This window comes from Stylophora pistillata, chromosome 14, assembly GCF_964205215.1.
Source record: "Stylophora pistillata chromosome 14, jaStyPist1.2, whole genome shotgun sequence".
Taxonomy (NCBI): Eukaryota; Metazoa; Cnidaria; class Anthozoa; order Scleractinia; family Pocilloporidae; genus Stylophora; species Stylophora pistillata.
Genome location: NC_142532.1, coordinates 376415 through 398781, shown reverse-complemented (window position 1 = coordinate 398781; position 22367 = coordinate 376415). Strand labels below are relative to the sequence as shown.

Genomic DNA, 22367 nt, shown 5'->3' with positions numbered 1-22367 from the left:
GTCATCATCAGAGTCAAGTGAATGATTGTTGTCAGTAGAACTGTAATAAGTTGGGAAAAGGACATCTGCGTGGTGCTATCATTGCTCATGTTTGGGGATATCCCATCCCTGATTTTTATTTGACTAGATGGGCACAGCAGTACACAGGCTAATTACAAGCTTTTGGTTACTCCTCATGACTTACTGTTAACTGGGAATTAACAGCTGACTTCATCTAATCAATTTGCTCCTGAACATTTTTTAACTTCATTTGTTCGACTTCAGAAAATACTTCTGATAATTTCCCTCTGACATTTCTAATTTGGAAGATTAATCATCATAATCATTATGTCCTTTACACCTCCATAAACACCAACAAGAGTTCTTTGTTTATAACTCAGGCAGCTTATGAATATAAGAAATCAAGTTTAGAAGATAGTTGATTCATTCAAGGCTGGTGCAATACGAGAAAAGACAATGCAGTGCTTTATTCACATAGATTAAATTATATTATAATAATTATTTTACCTTACAGTAGTTTTGTTTCTTAAAAATTTGTTTTCTAGTAGTACCAATATGGTAATGTTACTTTGTGAATCAGGGAGCTAAATAAAGAAGAAGTATTCTGTTAGCTCAGTACATTTTATGTTGCAGATGGCATTGACATTGCACCTCTGGTGCATCCCCAAAAGCACCTCATTCCCTCAAAATATCAGACTGTCAAATGAAATGTTGGTGTAACTTTTCAGATAGAAGATATCTGCCTGGAGCAACCATTTATGGAATCACTTTGTGCAGCTTTGGAAATGTGGACGTCACTAAGGACCAAATCACTGCAACAAGACACCAGTGGAAAGGTAAATGTTTCCTGGAAAAAGCATTTTAGGGCTATGTAATATATTTTTTTACTTTAATTTCCAAAACATTAATATTTTTTCACTGGCAGTGAGAATTCTTTATTTGAAAACAAGTGAAACTTTAAAATTCCAAGAACAGTTTTCTTTCATGGGGAATTTGTTGTGAGAACTAAATAGGTATCAGCTTTTGATACTTTCAGACGTTTTATGATAGGTACTTAAACAATTTGAAAGATGTGCCATTAAAGATTTATGGATTACTAAAATTTAAATGCTGTGCTAAGTCTGCACTCAAACAGAGTGCCCACCCAGCCCGAGGTTATCATGGTTTCCATTGAATTCACCCTTTAAATCCCAAGACCTAATCACTAATTCTCCCCTCTAGCTGCTACACATTTCCTTGTAAATAAGTTATAAGAATTTGGTGTTAGATCAAGAGAACAACTTCTACATGATAAGTTCAAGTATTCTCATTACCTGTTGAATCATGTATGGGCTTTAAAGGGAGAAGATACATGTTTAAATCATTTCTGGGAGTTAAAGGGCTAAGCAACTAGGCGTATTACTACTCCTCCAAGATGGGATGCTAGTCCATTGCAAGGTTATCCCCTTCCCCCAGCATTTTATCACTTGGCAGGCTTTTCATCTGTACTCCTGGTTACAGAGAGGCACGTGATAGAAAAGAAAGCTGTGTTTTGCCCAAGTGGACACAGCAAAATGACCCAGCCAGTTCTCAGACCCAGACCTCTTGACCCGCAGTACAGCATACTAACCATTGGGTTACTGCATCTCCCACTGTATACAATACATTTAATCTTGCATGAATGTTATTCTCACTGAATTTTTTTTTTATGTTCTAGGTTGACCTGGACCGTCTTATTAATCCTGAAGAGACATATCATTACTTGCTTATCACCGCTGAAATGTTTGGGCTTTTAAAACAGGTGAAACCTGCTACGTACTTTCATTGGTGACGATTTGGATTTCCCACAGGCAATTAACTGTTCATGCAGTCCTGTCACAACATGACCATGGCAATGGAAATGTTAAAAAAATGTTTCGGTATAAGAAATGACAGCAGTTTTAAGAGATTTAAGTATTTGAAGGAAAAGGCTATCACTCAACAGAAAAGAATGATTTTCTCCAGTCAGGTCTTTTTTTATCTCGACTGGGAAATTTTATACAGTGAGGATCCTTCCCTTTGTTATCAGTGGTGTAATGAATAATGTAGGTTCTGCATTGCTGGAGGTTATTACAAGATAATTTGGTTGTATCAACTGGGTTAATAAATATTAATTGGCCGCAGCAAAGAATTTCTAAAGCTGATATTCCAAGGTTAAGCCCTTTATCAGAGCAAATGGTGAAGGGTTAATACTTGAAACATCAGCTTCAGAAATTGTTTTCAGCATCCGATTGGCATGTACATTATCAACTCAGCTGATGAAACCAAATTATATGTACTTATAACTCCCCCCCTCCCCCATCTGCCCCATCTGATGCAGCACAACATATGGGTATCTTCAAAAAATTAAGCGTGTGGGAACATCTTCCATTGCACCACTCCCTTCCCAGGATTAACTCTGCTACCCTTAGGCTTAGGCAAGTTAAGCCAATAATTTATATCCGCTTTGTAATACTGAGCGTTTTAAAAATGCTTTTATTAATAGACTTGGTTTTAAGCATAACTTAGCTGTAAGTAATTAATACACATTTTAGCCCATTACACTTTATATGTAACACTTGATATGTATTTTATCAGTGAAATAAAGACTATTTACTATTTTAATTTACAACAGTTTCCCATCAGAATCTTACCCCCCTTATTCATTCAATGAATGAATTGTTTTCTTGCAGCCCTTAAAAAAAGCTAGTGCTCTTTGCATGGCTGCCAGTATATCCCAGTCAGTTGGTACCAAAGATATGCTGGATAATGGATTGTGTGCCCTAAGTGATGCTGTTCACTCATTGTGTGACATTCTGGACTTGTCACATGCTTCAATTATTCTGTCTCATACAAGTAACCTGGTTGATAGATTTGAGCCCTGCAGTACTTCATGGGTTCAGTTCTTGTTGGCCAAGAGTCACTATTTGCTAGTCACAGGAAAGGTATGAAAAATCAAAATCATTATTAACCCTATCACTGCTTTAACTAACTCTACTTACTGTCTGCCAAACACTTCTCGTTATGTAAGTTTGGAAAATTTGGTATTGGATTAACTAAATAATCCTCTACAATTGATTTTTTTCTTTATTCTCCTCACTTGTCTGCTTGACTTTGTACTGATGTTGTAAGGAGAATTCCTGTCTTGGTCTCTGACATGGGAGTCAAAGGGTTAAACAAACATTCATCATGCAGGCATACATGTATACGTGGTACTCTAGCTCCATGTTGGTGATTTTTCTTTGTGCTGAAGAACTTGGAATAGCTTTAGGCAAGGAAACTGTGGGCCAGCTAGCCTCTGAGAGCAGCTGGGAAATCCAATTTGTATAGTAATTACATGATTTTGAGTGCAATTTGGAATAAATAAGCACGAGTAAATTTTTTCAAAGACTAACAAAATTGCATGAGCCCATAGGGTGAGTGCAATTTGTGATCTTTGAAAACATTTACAAGTGATTATTTATTCCAAATTGCACGAGAAAATCATGTGATTATGTATTAATAATATACATGAAAAAATACGAGGTAGCTTCTCATAACTACGCGGAAAAAAAGCGCATGCATCACATGCAAAAATAATTTATTGAAATCCTGCAAGTGACATTGACCTTGACATTGACATTGACCAATTATTCTGACCAATCAGAATGTCTGGTTTGTTTCTTTCTTTGCACTGAATTAACCCTCTTCTGTACTGAATTAACTCTCTTCTACACTGAATTAACTGAAAACTGCGTTCATCTTAACCAATCAGAACTGAGAAATTTTTTCATGTATATTATACAATATACGGTATAGGAGGAAATACCAATTAAACAGGTCTATAATAGTCAGTACGTGTAAACACGGGATTGTTCAGTTTGTGATGTGTGTGTCAGTCGTGGTTTTCATTGATTAATGTTTAGTATTCGGAAGGGGAGGTCTCCCTGAAGGAAGCACTGCAGAGTGAAGTCTTCACACACAAGAGTTACAAGTCCCACCTGTTGAAAGCCAGATGGAAATCAATTTGCTGTGAATATGCAATGCTCCCACCCACAATCCACAAATTTAAGATAATAGTTGGTAAGTTCGCTCTTCTTCTTTGGAAATTCCTCTTTCCAAAACTTAGATCTACTCTTCTCCACAGTTATTCAGTAACTTTTTCATAATGGAAATGGGAATTTAGCAGTGGATATTCCATAAGATGGCTCTTCTTGTCCACTGATACTAGGTCTAATTGGAATTTGGAGTGTTTGTTTTTGGAGACCCCTAGAAAGATCCTTGGAGTAAGGAAGAAAACTAACAACAAACTCAACCCACATGTGACACCAGGTCCAAGAATTGAACTAATGGGAGGCGAGTGACCTCACCACCGCCCAATCCCAGCTCCCCAATATTGATTTTTTATTTCATTGTTTTCATAAACCGTCGCCAAGTGACCTGTGAAAATTTAGGCAGACTTAGTACCAACAAAACAGTCTGTTCAACCAGATAATTTTTGATCAGTGAATCAATTCATGAGTTTATGAGTAATTCCCAGGTGACAGTTCTTTTTTTTAGTATTATCATTGTTGAGATCCTCTACTTGGTTCACTGACTCCTGGAATGGGCTATGGATGCACTTCATAAACTAACACAAATGGCTGAAGAAATCTTTGGTTTAGATGCGTTTTGTACTGGCAAACAGATACACAAGCAAAAGGAAAATTTGTTGGGTAAGGTGATTGAGGAATTTTTGTTTCCTTTTATTCTTGACACAATTCTGCAGAGCCCTGCTTGCAAAGTAGTGCCCCTGATTTCTATGAGCTTCTACTAGGGACAATGTGTTCTGATGACTGGGATAATACAGGGGTTTCATTAAGGGCCAGGCACCGGGCAAATTGACCGGTTGTGAGGACGGTTTTGCCCACCTGATTTGACGGTCTGGAGGAAAGTTTATCTTATAAAGAAGTTCAGTTCAAAGAGTTTTGCCCGCCTGTGAAAACCAGTTTCCCTCCTGCAGAAAACATCAATGAAGCCCCTGATAATATATACCTAAATCATGTGGTTGGCAATACCTTGCAATCCTAATTCAGGCTTTGAGATAGAGTTGTGCTTGTAATTGGATGTGTTATTATCCTGATTAAAATATAGAGAAAAGTGCAATCAAACTGGCCTGAAACATGGGAGAGTTTTCTTCTGTTTTATTATTAAACTTTTAATCACATATTTTGGCATCTATTCCTTTTGTTTGTGCAGATTTGCTAGCCACATCAGAAAGTTCTGGCCAAAACCTTTCTAGTTAGTCAATCCTAAATGACTTGCTCTCATCCCTGTTACAAGTTGGTCAGCTGTATGCTCATCAGGGAGCTGTGAGGGAAGCTTTGAGGCAGTTTGTGGATGGTGTTGCACTAGCAAGGCAATTTTGCCTACCATACAGGTGATTTATTAATGTCTAGTAAAAGCTCTGTTAAACTTTTGGACCCACACTAGATCAGAAAGTCAAGGAGCATCAATCCAAAATTTTAGATGAGAGAATTTTGAGGATAATATTAACTGTCCTTGTCTGTTACTCTTAGACATCAAGCTGTTACCAGAACAGGAAAGAGAATAAAGTAAGATCTTAAAAATTGTTTGCTGAACATGAAGTTGTGCTGAAAATGAAGGGTTAATTTCTTTTGTTTTATTCCCCTGATGTGAATTCAACATTGAATTAATCTGCTGGTAATTGGTAAATTTGCCTTGTCCAAACCAGCAAAACAGTTATTTTTCAGATTTTTTCTTTTTTTTTTTTTTTGCAATTACGGCAAATGTATAAACAAATTTCATTTCAACTTCTTATGTCCCCATAGAGCAAGATATCTTAGCTATAGTAAAGATGCCAAAGGGGAATTGTTTACCTCTAAAGATTAATTTGGAACTAGTTTTTAGAAGACTCATCTAGACTACAAAGATAATGGCAAAGTTTACATCCTTTTTGTTAATTTAAGTTGAAGTTTCAACTCAAATTAATTAAAGATGACTTCACTGACTAGTGACCAGGGATATTTTCCATTGAATCCCTATGGTTTTGTTATTTTAGGAGAATAGCAAAGGATTTTTCTAAACCTTTGGTATATATGATAACACCTTTGCCTGTGAGTACTTGTAGCTACTGTTGCATTTGATAGACTTCTATTTGTTATGTATACAAAAGAGAGAGATTTTTCGTGACCTTGTGAAAACCAGTTGGATGCTTTTACCTCTTAGACATGGCACACAACTCTCCGTGTTTACTGGTATCCCCAATTACTGTGGCACTGAGTGACTCAAAGTTTATCTGCTCCTTTATATGGGATGCAAAAACAAGGAACTAGAACCTTTGATGCCAGAACAAGGAACTAGAACATGGCTGCCAGAACAGGGGATTACAGAACAGGGAACTAGAACATGGATGCCAGAACAGGGAACTACTGTAAGACATGGGATGTTAACAGGGAACTAGAACATGGGATGCCAGAGCAGGGAACTTAATAAATCTACAAGTAGATTTCTCTTTATTTTGTTATTTCCTTTTTGTCTGTTAGGAAAACAAAGGAGATCTGGTGAAGCTTGCAGAACGTCTTTCCTCCTTGTCACTTGATGACTCTTCAACTAATACTGCTCACCAAAAACTGGCTGCCCTGGTCAAGACTTGAAACATCATGAAGTTTTCCTTGTGTGCAACTGAGAGATACAAACACGGTCTCTTCACTCCTGAAGAAATTTCCCTATTGCAGAACATGCCTAAAGGTACATTATAGTTATTTTACAAGCAATAGCGAGCTTTCAGCAGTGTTATGCAGCCAAACCAGCTTCAAAGAAAGTGTTTAACTGTTCAACTTTCTCAGGATTGGTTTGTAGAACAGTGTGACTCTTATAACAGGAGAATATTTTTTTCTAGCGAAATGTAATTATCACTAATTTAACATAATTCTTTAAGCAAAATGACTTTGTTAAAAACTTTTTGTTACCAGACCACCTCATTTGACTCTTCCCAATTCTTCAGCTCATGCTACACATAGAACTGATGATTACATTTGCCATGAATTTTTAGTTCCTTTGACAAGTAGAACTGAAATTTAATTTGTTACGTTGAGCAAATAATGAATTTTGGCAATAATCCTATAGTGTGATATTGACAAGGTAAGAAATTAGAATTATTGTTTTCTAGAGTGGACTGTTTGCACTTTGGAAACCTTCACACATCCAGTAAGCAAGGACAGAGAACTGCTGATCTGCAGGGTAAGGGCTGACTGTGATCCTGCTGTGGTTAAGATTAACACAACATCTGGAGAAGCACAGAACAAGGATTGCACTGTATGTCGATGTGTTTGTAACAACTTGGTTATATTGCGGTTACTCTGTTGTTGTATTTAGGGAGAGTGGACCTCTCACCTCTATGTTGGAGGAGGTAGTAGCTTACAGTCAGTTGAGATTCTGTAGTGCAGGTGTAAGCTTTGTCCAAGGTCACCATGAGGGGTTTTTGGGTAAAACACTGAATTCTCACAATACCTCTTTATTCTAGAAGATCACTAGAAATACGTCTGAGCAAACTGTCTGGATATCTGACAAAACACTGGGGATAACCTGAGCTTACTAGTAGATAATTTCTCATTTAACCACTAGAAAGTCTGTAAGTAATGATAAAAGCACAAGAACAGGGTTGGCGAAGTAAATTAACCTAATTAACTATTGACTGAAACAACTTATTTTGTAAAGGGAGACAAAGTTGTTGTGGATCTTTCAAAGCTGTTCCAGTCTGGAGTATTGGAGGAATTTACAGACATAATGAATGACAGCATCAAAAGCATGAATATTAACAACACAACCGAGTGGTGGACACTAAGGACAAGGCTTGACAGGAGAATGAAGGTGATCAACATTTCAACTCTCACGAGCCATGAATGTGTATCCTCTCCTATGACATAACTGAAAGTCTAAATTGTAATAATTATGGTCATTTCTTTAGAACCTTTTGGAGAAACTTGAAGGTTCTTGGCTTGGAAGATGGAGAGGAGTTCCTCTTGGTCAGCCTATTGATGAAGAGTATTGTGAATCAATAGCATCCTTAGCCAGAGAGTTGGAAGAGAAAGTTTCAATCCTGTGTGGATGTTGTCCTGATAATCATTTGCTTGAAGTATGTTGTGCATGAATCAATCAGAGTTTCCCGAATTATAAGGATGGCAGATTGTATGAAAAATGTTTTGACCATCAATCTTTGTTATGATTTGTGTGCCATCTTTGGTGCTTGACCCAAAGATGACAATTGAAGTAGCAAAACCTTGCATAGTAACCGAATGGAAACTAGGGATGGTTGAGTGGCAAGAGCACTCACCTCCCTGCTGTTCCACAGGTTCAATTCCCAGACCTGGTGTCATATGTGGTATGTGGGTCGGTATGTCCTTGCTCCAAGGGTTTTTATACAGGTTCCTTGGTTTTCCTCCCTCCACAAAAACCAACATTTCAACATTTCACTTTAAACCAGTGGACAAGAAGAACCACCTCATGGAATGCCCCCAGCTAAATCCCATTGTCATTATTAATATTTTTATTATTAAGTGTCCTTTGTTTGTTGTAGGTCCTCATAGATTCCTCATTTTGCTTGTCAAGAAAAGAAACTGCTGAAGCACTGATTGAAATTACTGCCATGGATGCTACCTTACCTTCTTTTGAAAAAGTAAGAACAAGAAAATTTTGTTGCAATCAAAGAATTCATAATCAAGTGTCTAGAGTAAGTTGGAATTTCACTGCTTTTGTCAAAGCATAGGGCTAACTCTTCACTCTAATGAAGGGCTTAAGTCAGATTTAGCAACTACTTACATTAACTAAATTGTAATTTGGTCCACTTGTGTTTCCCAGACATAGCAACCCTCTGGTTTTTTTCTTCTCAACCTGTATTGCAATAAGCTGTTGTGATTATTTTTGTTTTGATTATTTGGTGTTTGATAAAATTGCACTCTATTGGTTTATCATCATCAATTGCCTGACAGGAGAATGTGTTTAGTCTTAGCTACTAGAGACAAAGGGAGGTTCCTCATCCTTGGCCCTTAAGTAATCATCTCTCATTTCATGATCTCTCACATTGCATGTTTCAGCTACTTGATGAAGTTCAGAACCTCACTGACAAGCTATTTGAGGATACAGACAAGAAAAGCTGCATAAACAGGTTTGAGGGAACATAAAGGTTAATTTTCTTTCTTACCTTCATTACTTGTACTCTCGAGAAATTATTGATGACAACAAAATTCCTTCTCAGGTCTGGATGTCACTCTGCAGAGAACATTCCTCGTCATCCTGTAATCCTAACTCTTGGAAAAGTAAGAACCAGCTTTTTTAGGTCTTACATTTGTTTAGTAATCAGCCATTAAATGTATTCTAGCTCTAGCTCTGAAGACCTGAAAACTGAACAACCAATATGTGGGTTCTTTGTAAATAGATGTTGGTGAACTGTCAAGGAATCAAAGGTTACCCAAACACAAGGGTGGGAGGAAAGGCATCCGTGATGGACTGACATTCCATATTAGTTTAAAAAGTGGTCATTTGCAACATTAGTGTAATGGGTACTGGTTGCTCACCATTATATTCAAAGTGTTCAGACACTAAGGTAGATTTATGGGCATGCACAGATATGCTGTAATTGCAAGATGTGTGCCTAAATTGTGGTAGCAGATCTTACTTATCAACTCATTCAGTATTGGGACGTACTCTTCTACAATGTTTGAAACCAGAGTCAATTTCTGGCATATCTATAAATCAAATTGATCTGTATTTTATGATTCATAGGATATTCAGCATCTTCCATGGGAAAGCATACCGATCCTGTTTGACCAACCTGTGACAAGGGTCCCATCTCTGCAATTTCTTTTTTCCAAGGTACACATTTCATTAAGAGGTCTTTGAAAGTTTGAAGACCTGACTTGTTTCTCAAACAACTGTCATGTTTTCTCCCAGAATCATATTGATTTTTATCTCTGCTATGCTGTCAACAGTGGAAAGAAATTTATTTTAATTAATTATAACAACCCTGATGCCCACTGATTGTGTAAACCATGGTTTGGGTTAGACCTTGTGTAAAGAACTGGCTCATTTGGTTTCTGGAGCATAATTCTCCCTCACAATAATGGTTTGTAATTTTATGAAAAGAAGTTGTGATCTGATACAAAAAAATGTTTGTCATTTCATTATCTATTAGCCAAGGTAAGCATACAGGAAAAATTGTCAATTGATTGAATTGAATGAAGGTCTTTTGAAATGTGGTTGCCTACCACAACAACTTTTGTGCCAGATTCTTAGCTTTTTAATACCTTGATATTCATTGTCAGTTAATATTTTTTCTGCATTTCTCTTGATAGTTATCGTGTCAAAGACAGTTGCCTGAGAATAACCTACCCAACACCCAGAAAATGTTTCAGAAGTGGTTTGAAAGGTACAAAACACAAGCAAACGATTGAAGCAAATGAAACAGAAGAAAGACCTGATGTTGTGTTTCTTATATATTAAACTAGGCTATACAAGTTGATAGAGGTAACACCAATATATTATAAACTGAACAAATAGATTCAATGTTGCTGTGTGTCTGTTTAGTAATAGATCACAGATGTCATCAAAATGTAGTAAGAATAAAAAAGTGGCACAGGAAGCCCAGCCAAGTGTGTCACTGATTTTGGCATTTTGGCAGCATGTAATGGTTTTAAACAATAAGAAAGCAAAATATTGTTGATGGTGACATTACTCTTGCATCTGTTTTTTAATAGATCACAAGTACAAACCAATCAAAATGCTTGTATAATCCAGCGTATATGAATAATTGTTGTCACTTGCAGCGAAGATGGATGGCAAGGTATCACAGGAAAGGCTCCCACACAGGAAGAGTTCAGGAGTGCTTTAACTGACCATGACCTGTTCATGTGAGTTATTGTAAAGGCTCCAGTAAGGGGCCTATTGGCCCACACAGCCAACTAGGAGTATTACCACTCACCCCCCCCCCGACAATTCGGCAGAAGCCATTAGTCCTTCTGGGTGAAGAGAGTCACTGTGAGAGTAAAGTGTTTTGCCCACAAACACGACACGCTAACCCAGCCAGTACTCCAACCCAGACCTCTCAACCCGGAGTCCAGTGCACTATTCTAGGGTCTCCCATCAGCTTTGACTGTCCATGACCTGTTCATGTGAATAACTAAAAGCACTCCAGTAGATCTCCTTTTAAATGGGCCCCCTCTGTCAAGAACAGCAAGCTTCTGGTATGCTTCCTATCTCTCATCAGCCTGCAATTTACCCCTCTCCTTCTTCCCAACAAAAACTGTCATGTACTGGTGACATTTTCCTCCATTTGAGAATGTCGGCTTCCATCTTTAAACATTACAAGTTCTCTACCAAGAAATGTATACAACAGATCAGGGGGAATATAAAGAATTTGGCTCTTACAAAGTTTTTGAAAAGAAGGTTCCCCTCACACCCCTCTGATATGCATACCTCTAAAATAAACCCTAGTTCTGAAACCCTGAAAATTGCTAAGCCTGTGATTGACAAAGTAGAAAATTTAAAAGGTCGTAGAGGTTGGATATTTGCAGAGCTGTCAGTGCTGAAATACTGAGAATCATGACTCTTAAATGTTAAATAAGTTGACTAAGATAGAGACAAAGGTACTTTGGGTTTCTTTTATACATACTTGAAATTTTGCTTGTGTGACTAATTAGGTTGGATGACCCATGTTATTATCATTCTGATATGTCTGTATCAGTTACTACCAGTAATGATTTATGTTACATTGACTGAACTATATGCAAATTACAACTGAAACAGGGGAGATGGTGTTTTTTTTTTATTTTAGAAGTGAAATCAGTATCTATGACCCTTTTTATATGACATTTGATGCTCTTGCGTGAGTTGCAGTTGCTTAGCTGCTAAACTGGGTCCATAATACAACTGTTACACTTATTAAGGATCATATTTACTGTAGGTGCTCTCAACCAATACATCGGTTGACATAATTATTTGTCGAGAGTCAGTTAACATTTGACCGATATGTTGGTTGACATTTGGCTGACAGTCGGTCAATGTATCGGTAAAGATATTGACCATCAACTGTCGACCAAGTCTCAACCAAGTATCGGCCAGCTGTGAACCAACCATCAACCAAGTGCCAACTGACTATCGACCAAGTGTCACCCAAGTGTTGACTGACTCTCAACTGATATATCAGTGGAGAGCACCTGCAGTAAACATGATCCCATACTTAGTTTTAGATGCGATAAACATTTTCAGATAAGGGTATCTACAGTAGAAAGTTTTATTGTTGTTGTTGCTTTAATCATTGCATCAATATTCTTTCTAGATATTTTGGTCATGGCACTGGGCGTGAATTTCTGCAGGGTGATGACATTCAAAGGTTGGATTGTCGAGCTGTTACTCTGCTTATGGGTTGCAGTTCGGGAAAACTACAGGTTAGTTTATACCTGACCGTGAAGGAAAAACATTATCACATAATTGTTGTTGACAAACCAACAAAATGCAAAGGAAGTGTCCAATTGTCTGGTTCAGATGTGTAGTTGGTTGAGACTAGGCATGGGGCATATAAGTAACCACTCTATTTTAATTCATTAGGTTGGTGGAGAGTGTGAGCCAAGGGGGATGGCCTTAATCTATCTTCTGGCAGGCTGGTATGTCTTTGGCATTCATTTCTTGTGTGTTAGTACCCTTACAAAGTCTTTTACTGACGTGCTATACTGCAGGTTTCAACAGCTTTTTGCTTAAGCAGCTGTTGATATAGTAGTGGGTAGCTGTCCCTGGAAAAGGGGTCCTAAGGCAAGACTTAAACATGAGAGCCAGCTCGCAGGCTCAATAGACAGCAGTAAGAGGACTCATGGGCAGTGATAGACAGCTGATAACCAGCTTTTAGTGAAACCTCTGGCTCTATTTGACAGAGCTCAACACTAACTTTTCAACTTACTAGCCAAGTGGCCAGTGACAAGTTAGATGTTATGACAATTTCAGTTTGTTTGCTAGCTTCACTGGCTAGTGGAAATCGAAAAACACTGGCCAAAACTGAATTTCTACAAGTGTGTGGCTAGTGGGCTACCATTAGTGTCAAGTCCTGATTTGAACCCAAATGTCAACTGCTATTGACCTTTGTCATTGGGAAACTCGTATAACTTTGCTTTCCTTATAGGTTGGGCACTCCCTTTTCTTGGACCAGACCCTCAAGGAACTAGTTATTCTTCAAAGACCATAGCTCTACTCTATGGTTCACTGTATAGATATGTAGCATGTAATCTATTTATAATGTATTCACTTTCAGCCCAGCCATCGTTGCTAACTTGTGGGATGTTACTGACAAAGACATTGATCGCTTCAGTGAATTGCTGCTGAAACAGTGGCTTCAATCTGGGTCTTGTTTCTCGTTACCACAAGTACTAAGCCAGTCGCGACAAGCTTGTAAACTGAAATATCTGATAGGAGCATCTCCTGTAGTTTATGGCCTTCCAGCTTACACCAAGGAACAGAATGGTTAACCAAGGATTATATACTAAAATATCTCTAGTTCCAGTAAGCAATAGCAAATTATTTACCATACTAGTGCTGATTGTGTGGCAAAGAGGACAAGCATTGTGCAGAGTGTGTTTGGAAATGGTAGTGCATACAATTTTAATGCTGATAGAGCACTTAACTGTAGACTACCATATGCAATAGGTGCTAAATCTACATGGGCTGAAAGTACCCGATCAGTTTAAGCAGAGCCAGTTTGTCATACTTTGTCCCACAATCCTGTTAAGTTGTACAGGAAAGAAACCCATTTGAAACAGAGAGGGACATTATCTTTTTTTTCCTGTTCTACTACAGCTCTTATTCTCTATCGCACTAACTTTTTTTTGAAATCATGTCAGTACCAACATATCCAAGGAATACATAACAAAATTTGCTTTGTCAAATAACAAACCAAGGTTACAGTTATTAACTGTTTGTAACCATTTTACCTTATTATATCATCAATTGGGAACAATTTGAGAAATGTGTCATCTGTATATTAATGTTTTACATTGGCAATTAAAGTTTAGCTTGCATATTAAGGGCATTTCTCTGATATCTGTACCAATTGTGAAAAAAATGGAAAAGGATACAATTCATAACAGCATGAATTCCAAGAAGGTACCTAATAATTTTAGTGTCAATATTTGTTTTAATAATTGAGCTTGAAATGATGATGATGGTGTTGTTGCCTCAATAAAGTGTAATTATTCATGTAAATATATAGTTCCAGGTTTCCTCTCAAATGTGTATTTTCATTAATTTTGTCGAAGTTAATGCAACAATATAAAAGCAACCCTTTTTTACTTAATTTTAAAGATCTAAAATGAGTTTCTCCTTGGAAATGCAAGTATTCTTGCTTGAGTGTCAACCTCGATTTTAAAGATATATCTTCATATGTAGCTGTGAAAATCAGGCAAATGTGCATTTTTGTTGATTGTTGAAAGGTTTGCTATGGTGAAAGAGAAGTAGTTTTCAAGCAAACTTCATGAAAACAAACGGGGAAAGGAAGAGGGGGACCAAACAAACAGAGAAAGCCCTTGGTTGACTTTTCAAACCCTTAAGAGTAATCAGCATCTAATATCTCCACACAGTGATACTGCCGAATCATTCATTAGGATCATGAGAATAAAGGAAATTATCTTCAACCTAAGATTTGATTGCTAAACAAAGGAAATGTATAGAGAGAAATGTGGAGAATACAGATACTGAAGTCAGGCTTGATGTTCTTGAATTACAATTTTTTAGAGTCCTGTTTTGTTTTCTCCAAGATGGGTATGGACACATTTCTGTGCATGTGAAGAATGAAACAAAGTGCTCAACAATTGTAAAATATTAATTAGTATTATGTATCACATTTCATACTAAATAAAGAATTAAATTTGCCAGTTTATTTATGTTTTGCACTAACAGTACAAAATTAAATTTCTGGTAGTTTACCTGTCTGTTTTTAGATCTTTATTGATACAGGAAACACCCACTGAAATGGCTGTTTTCCATAGTCAATGCTGAGCTAACAAACTGCTTTAACCCTTTACAGGCATTAAATGGGATTTCACACAGAGCTTCCCCATTTTTGCCAGACATTTGAAAGGATGGCTGCCAAGGACTTTAAAAAACAGCATAAAACCAATCAGCAAGCCTTACCCTTAAAACCAAAGTCTATTTGTTCAATGGGTGAAAAACCATATCCAACAGATACATCGCAATTCAGTGTAGAATGGTTAACAAAACACACTCCACTACCCGCCCAGTAGAGATTTATTCTGTGAATAGTACTATCCAGTCTTTAAAAATCCAGGAGAGTTACTGTTGAGGTTTCAGGAGTGAAAGGGTTAATACTTATGCCTTAAGGCCAGTGAAAGACCACCGAGGTGGCAACTTCTTGCAGTCATGCAATGATCAAAATGTTAATCAATAAAAAGAACTGTTTCAGTAGATCCTAAAAACAACCACCCTAAGTAACTTTGTGTATACATGTACTCGACACCTTGGCTATATTGGGCATGCTGTATCAAAATAGTGCAATGGCAAAAATAATACTGTTTGCTGAGCGGTAAAGAAATTATTAATCTGATCCCTTGGTGAAGATTATTGAACCACCTGGAATGACCAGTGGTAACGCTGAGGATGACTAATACCCCATTGACACCAAAGCCTAAACATGCTTTAAGGCTGTTTTGTTAAACATGGTTTAACACAACAGCTCCATAGAAGCTGCTCAAATCAATATTTGGTTAACTTCAAATGTGGCACATTGAAAATACAACTTAGGAATTGCTTGAATCTCGTGGAAAATTTAGTTTTTCAGTTCTCTGCTTCTGATTTTTATTTAGTTAAACCTGGTTTAACTAAACAAGTTTTCTGGTGTGAATGGGGTATAAGTTACAAAATGAATTCATCAAGTTGATGCACAAATGTTTCAACTGGCCTCAGATATGGCAATGTCTGTCTTTTTGAAGTTAACTACAGATGACATGGACCAAAATTTACTGTGTAAAAGTTTAGAAATTTTTTTTGTAACTTACACTACAGCAAGCACCTAAAAATTCGCTGACACCCTTTGATCAGAAGACCACTTTCCTTTCATTTTGCTTTTGACATGAATGGATGAATGGTATAGTCAATAATGAGGCCATTTGGCCCCATTTAGCCTCTATTAAAGGTATATCTGTTTGCATCAAGCCAAATTTCCAGACATGGGGAGTGAAAACCTAATCATTCGTGACATCTCCAAGTCACCTTTAACAGTACTTTTGTCTGCCATTCTCCACACCTAGAGCAACTAGTTTACAAATAAATTAGCATGGCAAAACAACCTATTCTTCCAGAATTGCCTCGCATTAAAATTGTGTCAACTAAAAAAATACCTAACATAAATAAACTATCTCAATGTTGATCTTCCTTCAGGAACTGGAACACAGATGAAAAGTCTAGCTTAGCATATCCTTTATTGCACATTATTCTATAAATTTGATGAGCAAGTGAACCCATTGGTGTAGGAGTGGTAGTAGCAGTTGCTGCACTTTGAGCAAGACCTAAGTCCTGTAACAAAAAACAAAACCTTTTTAGTGCTTTTTGTTGACAAGAACGATCCATTTCTGAATTCCAAACATTCATGCTTTGATAATAAGGCTTACTGCAAAACCTAATTCTCCCATCACTTGACCTTTACCCTCACTATGAAACAGAAGTATATTAAGTCTTTGTGGGCAAAACACTTTACTCTCACAGTGCCTCTCTTCACCCAGAAGGGCAAATGGCTTCTGCCGAATTGTCAGCGGAGGGGGGGGGGGGTGAATGGTAATACTCCTAGTTGGCTGTGTGGGCCAATAGGCCCCTTACTGGAGCCTTTACAATAACTCACATGAACAGGTCATGGTCAGTTAAAGCACTCCTGAACTCTTCCTGTGTGGGAGCCTTTCCTGTGATACCTTGCCATCCATCTTCGCTGCAAGTGACAACAATTATTCATATAAGCTGGATTATACAAGCATTTTGATTGGTTCGTACTTGTGATCTATTAAAAAACAGGTGCAAGAGTAATGTCACCATCAACAACATTTTGCTTTCTTATCCTCTAAAACCATTACATGTTGCCAAAATGCCAAAATCAGTGACACACTTGGCTGGGCTTCCTGTGTCACTTTTTGTTCTTACTACATTTTGATGTCATCTGTGATCTATTACTAAACAGACACACAGCAACATTGAATCTATTTGTTCAGTTTATAATATATTGGTGTTACCTCTATCAACTTGTATAGCCTAGTTTAATATATAAGAAACACAACATCGGGTCTTTCTTCTGTTTCATTTGCTTCAATCGTTTGCTTGTGTTTTGTACCTTTCAAACCACTTCTGAAACATTTTCTGGATGTTGGGCAGGTTATTCTGAGGATTGAATGCATAGAATGTTTTCTCAGGATCAATCTCAGGCAACTGTCTTTGACACGATAACTATCAAGAAAAATGCAGAAAAAATATTAACTGACAATGAATATCAAGGTATTAAAAGCTAAGAATCTGGCACAAAAGTTGTTGTGGTAGGCAACCACATTTCAAAAGACCTTCATTCTATTCAATCAATTGACAATTTTTCCTGTATGCTTACCTTGGCTAATAGATAATGAAATGACAAACACTTTTTTTGTATCAGATCACAACTTCTTTTCCTAAAATTACAAAACTATTATTGTAAGGGAGAATTATGCTCCAGAAACCAAATGAGCCAGTTCTTTACACAAGGTCTAACCCAAACCATGGTTTACACAATCAGTGGGCATCAGGGTTGATATAATTAATTAAAATAAATTTCTTTCCACTGTTGACAGCATAGCAGAGATAAAAATCAATATGGTTCTGGGAGAAAACATGACAGTTGTTTGAGAAACAAGTCAGGTCTTCAAACTTTCAAAGACCTCTTAATGGAATGTGTACCTGGAAAAAGAGAAATTGCAGAGATGGGACCCTTGTCACAGGTTGGTCAAACAGGATCGGTATGCTTTCCCATGGAAGATGCTGAATATCCTATGAATCATAAAATACAGATCAGTTTGATGTATAGATATGCCAGAAATTGACTCTGGTTTCAAATATTGTAGAAGAGTATGTCCCAATACTGAATGAGTTGATAAGTAAGATCTGCTACCACAATTTAGGCACACATCTTGCAATTACAGCATATGTGTGCATGCCCATAAGTCTACTTTAGTGTCTGAACACTTTGAATATAATGGTGAGCAACCAGTACCCATTAAACTAATGTTGCATATGACCACTTTTTAAACTAATATGGAATGTCAGTCCATTACCGATGCCTTTTCCCCCACCCTTGTGTTTGGCTAAGCTTTGATTCCTTGACAGTTCACCAACATCTATTTACAAAGAACCCACATATTGGTTGTTCAGTTTTCAGGTCTTCAGAGCTAGAGCTAGAATACATTTAATGGCTGATTACTAAACAAATGTAAGACCTAAAAAAGCTGGCTCTTACTTTTCCAAGAGTTAGGATTACAGGATGACGAGGAATGTTCTCTGCAGAGTGACATCCAGACCTGAGAAGGAATTTTGTTGTCATCAATAATTTCTCGAGAGTACAAGTAATGAAGGTGAGAAAGAAAATTAACCTTTATGTTCCCTCGAACCTGTTTATGCAGCTTTTCTTGTCTGTATCTTCAAATAGCTTGTCAGTGAGGTTCTGAACTTCATCAAGTAGCTGAAACATGCAATGTGAGAGAACATGAAATGAGAGATGATTACTTAAGGGCCAAGGATGAGGAACCTCCCTTTGTCTCTAGTTGCTAAGACTAAACACATTCTCCTGTCAGGCAATTGACGATGATAAACCAATAGAGTGCAATTTTATCAAACACCAAATAATCAAAACAAAAATAATCACAACAGCTTATTGCAATACAGGTTGAGAAGAAAAAAACCAGAGAGTTGCTATGTCTAGGAAACACAAGAGGACCAAATTACAATTTAGTTAATGTAAGTAATTGCTAAATCTGACTTAAGCCCTTCATTAGAGTGAAGAGTTAGCCCTATGCTTTGACAAAAGCAGTGAAATTCCAACTTACTTTAGACACTTGATTATGAATTCTTTGCTTGGAACAAAAATTTTCTTGTTCTTACTTTTTCAAAAGAAGGTAAGGTAGCATCCATGGCAGTAATTTCAATCAGTGCTTCAGCAGTTTCTTTTCTTGACAAGCAAAATGACGAATCTATGAGGACCTACAACAAACAAAGGACACTTACTGATAAAAATATTATTAATGACAATGGGATTTAGCTGGCAGCATTCCATGAGGTGGTTCTTCTTGTCCACTGGTTTAAAGTGAAATGTTGAAATGTTGGTTTTTGTGGAGGGAGGAAAACCAAGGAACCTGTATAAAAACCCTTGGAGCAAGGACATACTGACCCACATACCACATATGACACCAGGTCTGGGAATTGAACCTGTGGAACAGCAGGGAGGTGAGTGCTCTTGCCACTCAACCATCCCTAGTTTCCATTCGGTTACTATGCAAGGTTTTGCTACTTCAATTGTCATCTTTGGGTCAAGCACCAAAGATGGCACACAAATCATAACAAAGATTGATGGACAAAACATTTTTCATACAATCTGCCATCCTTATAACTCGGGAAACTCTGAATGATTCATGCACAACATACTTCAAGCAAATGATTATCAGGACGGCATCCACACAGGATTGAAACTTTCTCTTCCAACTCTCTGGCTAAGGATGCTATTGATTCACAATACTCTTCATCAATAGGCTGACCAAGAAGAACTCCTCTCCATCTTCCAAGCCAAGAACCTTCAAGTTTCTCCAAAAGGTTCTAAAGAAATGATCATAATTATTACAATTTAGACTTTCAGTTATGTCATAGGAGAGGATACACATTCATGGCTCGTGAGAGTTGAAATGGTGATCACCTTCATTCTCCTGTCAAGCCTTGTCCTTAGTGTCCACCACTCCGTTGTGTTGTTAATATTCATGCTTTTGATGCTGTCATTATGTCTGTAAATTCCTCCAATACACGAGACTGGAACAGCTTTGAAAGATCCACAACAACTTTGTCTCCCTTTACAAAATAAATTGTTTCAGTCAATAGTTAATTAGGTTAATTTACTTCGCCAACCCTGTTCTTGTGCTTTTATCATTACTTACAGACTTTCTAGTGGTTAAATGAGAAATTATCTACTAGTAAGCGCAGGTTACCCCCACTGTTTTGTCAGATATCCAGACAGTTTGCTCAGACGTATTTCTAGTGATCTTCTAGAATAAAGAGGTATTGTGAGAATTCAGTGTTTTACCCAAAAACCCCTCATGGTGACCTTGGACAAAGCTTACACCTGCACTACAGAATCTCAACTGACTGTAAGCTACTACCTCCTCCAACATAGAGGTGAAAGGTCCACTCTCCCTAAATACAACAAAAGAGTAACCGCAATATAACCAAGTTGTTACAAACACATCGACATACAGTGCAATCCTTGTTCTGTGCTTCTCCAGATGTTGTGTTAATCTTAACCACAGCAGGATCACAGTCAGCCCTTACCCTGCAGATCAGCAGTTCTCTGTCCTTGCTTACTGGATGTGTGAAGGTTTCCAAAGTACAAACAGTCCACTCTAGAAAACAATAATTCTAATTTCTTACCTTGTCAATATCACACTATAGGATTATTGCCAAACTTCATTATTTGCTCAACGTAACAAATTAAATTTCAGTTCTACTTGTCAAAGGAACTAAAAATTCATGGCAAATGTAATCATCTATGTGTAGCATGAGCTGAAGAATTGGGAAGAGTCAAATGAGGTGGTCTGGTAACAAAAAGTTTTTAACAAAGTAATTTTGCTTAAAGAATTATGTTAAATTAGTGATAATTACATTTCGCTAGAAAAAAATATTCTCCTGTTATAAGAGTCACACTGTTCTACAAACCAATCCTGAGAAAGTTGAACAGTTAAACACTATCTTTGAAGCTGGTTTGGCTGCATAACACAGCTGAAAGCTCGCTATTGCTTGTAAAATAACTATAATGTACCTTTAGGCATGTTCTGCAATAGGGAAATTTCTTCAGGAGTGAAGAGACCGTGTTTGTATCTCTCAGTTGCACACAAGGAAAACTTCATGATGTTTCAAGTCTTGACCAGGGCAGCCAGTTTTTGGTGAGCAGTATTAGTTGAAGAGTCATCAAGTGACAAGGAGGAAAGACGTTCTGCAAGCTTCACCAGATCTCCTTTGTTTTCCTAACAGACAAAAAGGAAATAACAAAATAAAGAGAAATCTACTTGTAGATTTATTAAGTTCCCTGCTCTGGCATCCCATGTTCTAGTTCCCTGTTGACATCCCATGTCTTACAGTAGTTCCCTGTTCTGGCATCCATGTTCTAGTTCCCTGTTCTGTAATCCCCTGTTCTGGTAGCCATGTTCTAGTTCCTTGTTCTGGCATCAAAGGTTCTAGTTCCTTGTTTTTGCATCCCATATAAAGGAGCAGATAAACTTTGAGTCACTCAGTGCCACAGTAATTGGGGATACCAGTAAACACGGAGAGTTGTGTGCCATGTCTAAGAGGTAAAAGCATCCAACTGGTTTTCAGAAGGTCACGAAAAATCTCTCTCTTTTGTATACATAACAAATAGAAGTCTATCAAATGCAACAGTAGCTACAAGTACTCACAGGCAAAGGTGTTATCATATATACCAAAGGTTTAGAAAAATCCTTTGCTATTCTCCTAAAATAACAAAACCACAGGGATTCAATTGAAAATATCCCTGGTCACTAGTCAGTGAAGTCATCTTTAATTAATTTGAGTTGAAACTTCAACTTAAATTAACAAAAAGGATGTAAACTTTGCCATTATCTTTGTAGTCTAGATGAGTCTTCTAAAAACTAGTTCCAAATTAATCTTTAGAGGTAAACAATTCCCCTTTGGCATCTTTACTATAGCTAAGATATCTTGCTCTATGGGGACATAAGAAGTTGAAATGAAATTTGTTTATACATTTGCCGTAATTGCAAAAAAAAAAAAAAAAGAAAAAAATTTGAAAAATAACTGTTTTGCTGGTTTGGACAAGGCAAATTTACCAATTACCAGCAGATTAATTCAATGTTGAATTCACATCAGGGGAATAAAACAAAAGAAATTAACCCTTCATTTTCAGCAAACAATTTTTAAGATCTTACTTTATTCTCTTTCCTGTTCTGGTAACAGCTTGATGTCTAAGAGTAACAGACAAGGACAGTTAATATTATCCTCAAAATTCTCTCATCTAAAATTTTGGATTGATGCTCCTTGACTTTCTGATCTAGTGTGGGTCCAAAAGTTTAACAGAGCTTTTACTAAACATTAATAAA

The 22367-nt window shown here is 37.2% G+C and overlaps 3 protein-coding genes across 18 annotated transcripts; 2 read left to right on the top strand and 1 right to left on the bottom strand.

Moving 5' to 3' along the window:
* Positions 1-649: 649 nt before the first annotated feature.
* Positions 650-5396, top strand: LOC148716033 (uncharacterized). Its single transcript, XM_088745919.1, has 6 exons — positions 650-836; positions 1697-1780; positions 2691-2942; positions 3903-4059; positions 4641-4691; positions 5215-5396. Exons 1-6 carry the CDS (start codon positions 759-761, stop codon positions 5259-5261), a joined length of 669 nt encoding a protein of 222 aa, XP_088602045.1. The 5' UTR covers positions 650-758; the 3' UTR covers positions 5262-5396.
* LOC148716032 (separin-like) lies at positions 5255-14893 on the top strand. 6 transcript variants are annotated; one of them, XM_088745902.1, is made up of 16 exons: positions 5255-5395; positions 5535-5570; positions 6205-6409; positions 6522-6726; positions 7148-7218; positions 7696-7848; positions 7946-8113; positions 8555-8653; positions 9072-9142; positions 9233-9293; positions 9760-9849; positions 10329-10402; positions 10800-10883; positions 12311-12419; positions 12580-12635; positions 13274-14893. In XM_088745902.1, exons 4-16 carry the CDS (start codon positions 6639-6641, stop codon positions 13485-13487), a joined length of 1338 nt encoding a protein of 445 aa, XP_088602028.1. In that variant the 5' UTR covers positions 5255-5395; positions 5535-5570; positions 6205-6409; positions 6522-6638; the 3' UTR covers positions 13488-14893. The 6 variants fall into 6 exon arrangements, with proteins under 6 accessions (XP_088602028.1, XP_088602024.1, XP_088602029.1 ...); XM_088745898.1 differs by having other exon boundaries at positions 7148-7293; XM_088745903.1 differs by having other exon boundaries at positions 7148-7293; positions 13145-13284.
* On the bottom strand, positions 14870-21612 carry LOC148716031 (separin-like). Of its 11 annotated transcripts, XM_088745906.1 has the most exons (12): positions 21373-21612; positions 21056-21260; positions 20494-20639; positions 19943-20091; positions 19678-19845; positions 19138-19236; positions 18648-18718; positions 18497-18557; positions 17941-18030; positions 17348-17460; positions 16868-16957; positions 14870-16545 (listed from the first exon to the last, which is right to left on the bottom strand). In XM_088745906.1, exons 4-12 carry the CDS (start codon positions 20003-20005, stop codon positions 16539-16541), a joined length of 762 nt encoding a protein of 253 aa, XP_088602032.1. In that variant the 5' UTR covers positions 20006-20091; positions 20494-20639; positions 21056-21260; positions 21373-21612; the 3' UTR covers positions 14870-16538. The 11 variants fall into 11 exon arrangements, 10 of the variants coding, with proteins under 10 accessions (XP_088602032.1, XP_088602030.1, XP_088602033.1 ...); XR_015995619.1 differs by lacking the exon at positions 21373-21612 and having other exon boundaries at positions 16868-16951; positions 17250-17460; positions 21056-21366; XM_088745904.1 differs by lacking the exon at positions 21373-21612 and having other exon boundaries at positions 21056-21366.
* Between the last annotated feature and the right edge of the window lie 755 nt (positions 21613-22367).

Coding starts and splice junctions, on each gene's coding strand:
- LOC148716033 (XM_088745919.1), top strand. CDS start 759: ATGGAATCACTTTGTGCAGCTTTGGAAATGTGGACGTCACTAAGGACC. Junction 837..1,696: donor AACAAGACACCAGTGGAAAG/GTAAATGTTTCC, acceptor TTTATGTTCTAG/GTTGACCTGGACCGTCTTAT. Junction 4,692..5,214: donor GCAAAAGGAAAATTTGTTGG/GTAAGGTGATTG, acceptor TTGTTTGTGCAG/ATTTGCTAGCCACATCAGAA.
- LOC148716032 (XM_088745899.1), top strand. CDS start 6,639: ATGAAGTTTTCCTTGTGTGCAACTGAGAGATACAAACACGGTCTCTTC. Junction 9,850..10,328: donor TGCAATTTCTTTTTTCCAAG/GTACACATTTCA, acceptor TTCTCTTGATAG/TTATCGTGTCAAAGACAGTT. Junction 10,403..10,799: donor TTTCAGAAGTGGTTTGAAAG/GTACAAAACACA, acceptor TGTCACTTGCAG/CGAAGATGGATGGCAAGGTA.
- LOC148716031 (XM_088745906.1), bottom strand. CDS start 20,005: ATGAATATTAACAACACAACGGAGTGGTGGACACTAAGGACAAGGCTT. Junction 18,719..19,137: donor CCTTACCTTCTTTTGAAAAA/GTAAGAACAAGA, acceptor TGCATGTTTCAG/CTACTTGATGAAGTTCAGAA. Junction 16,958..17,347: donor TTTCAGAAGTGGTTTGAAAG/GTACAAAACACA, acceptor AATTGTTGTCAC/TTGCAGCGAAGATGGATGGC.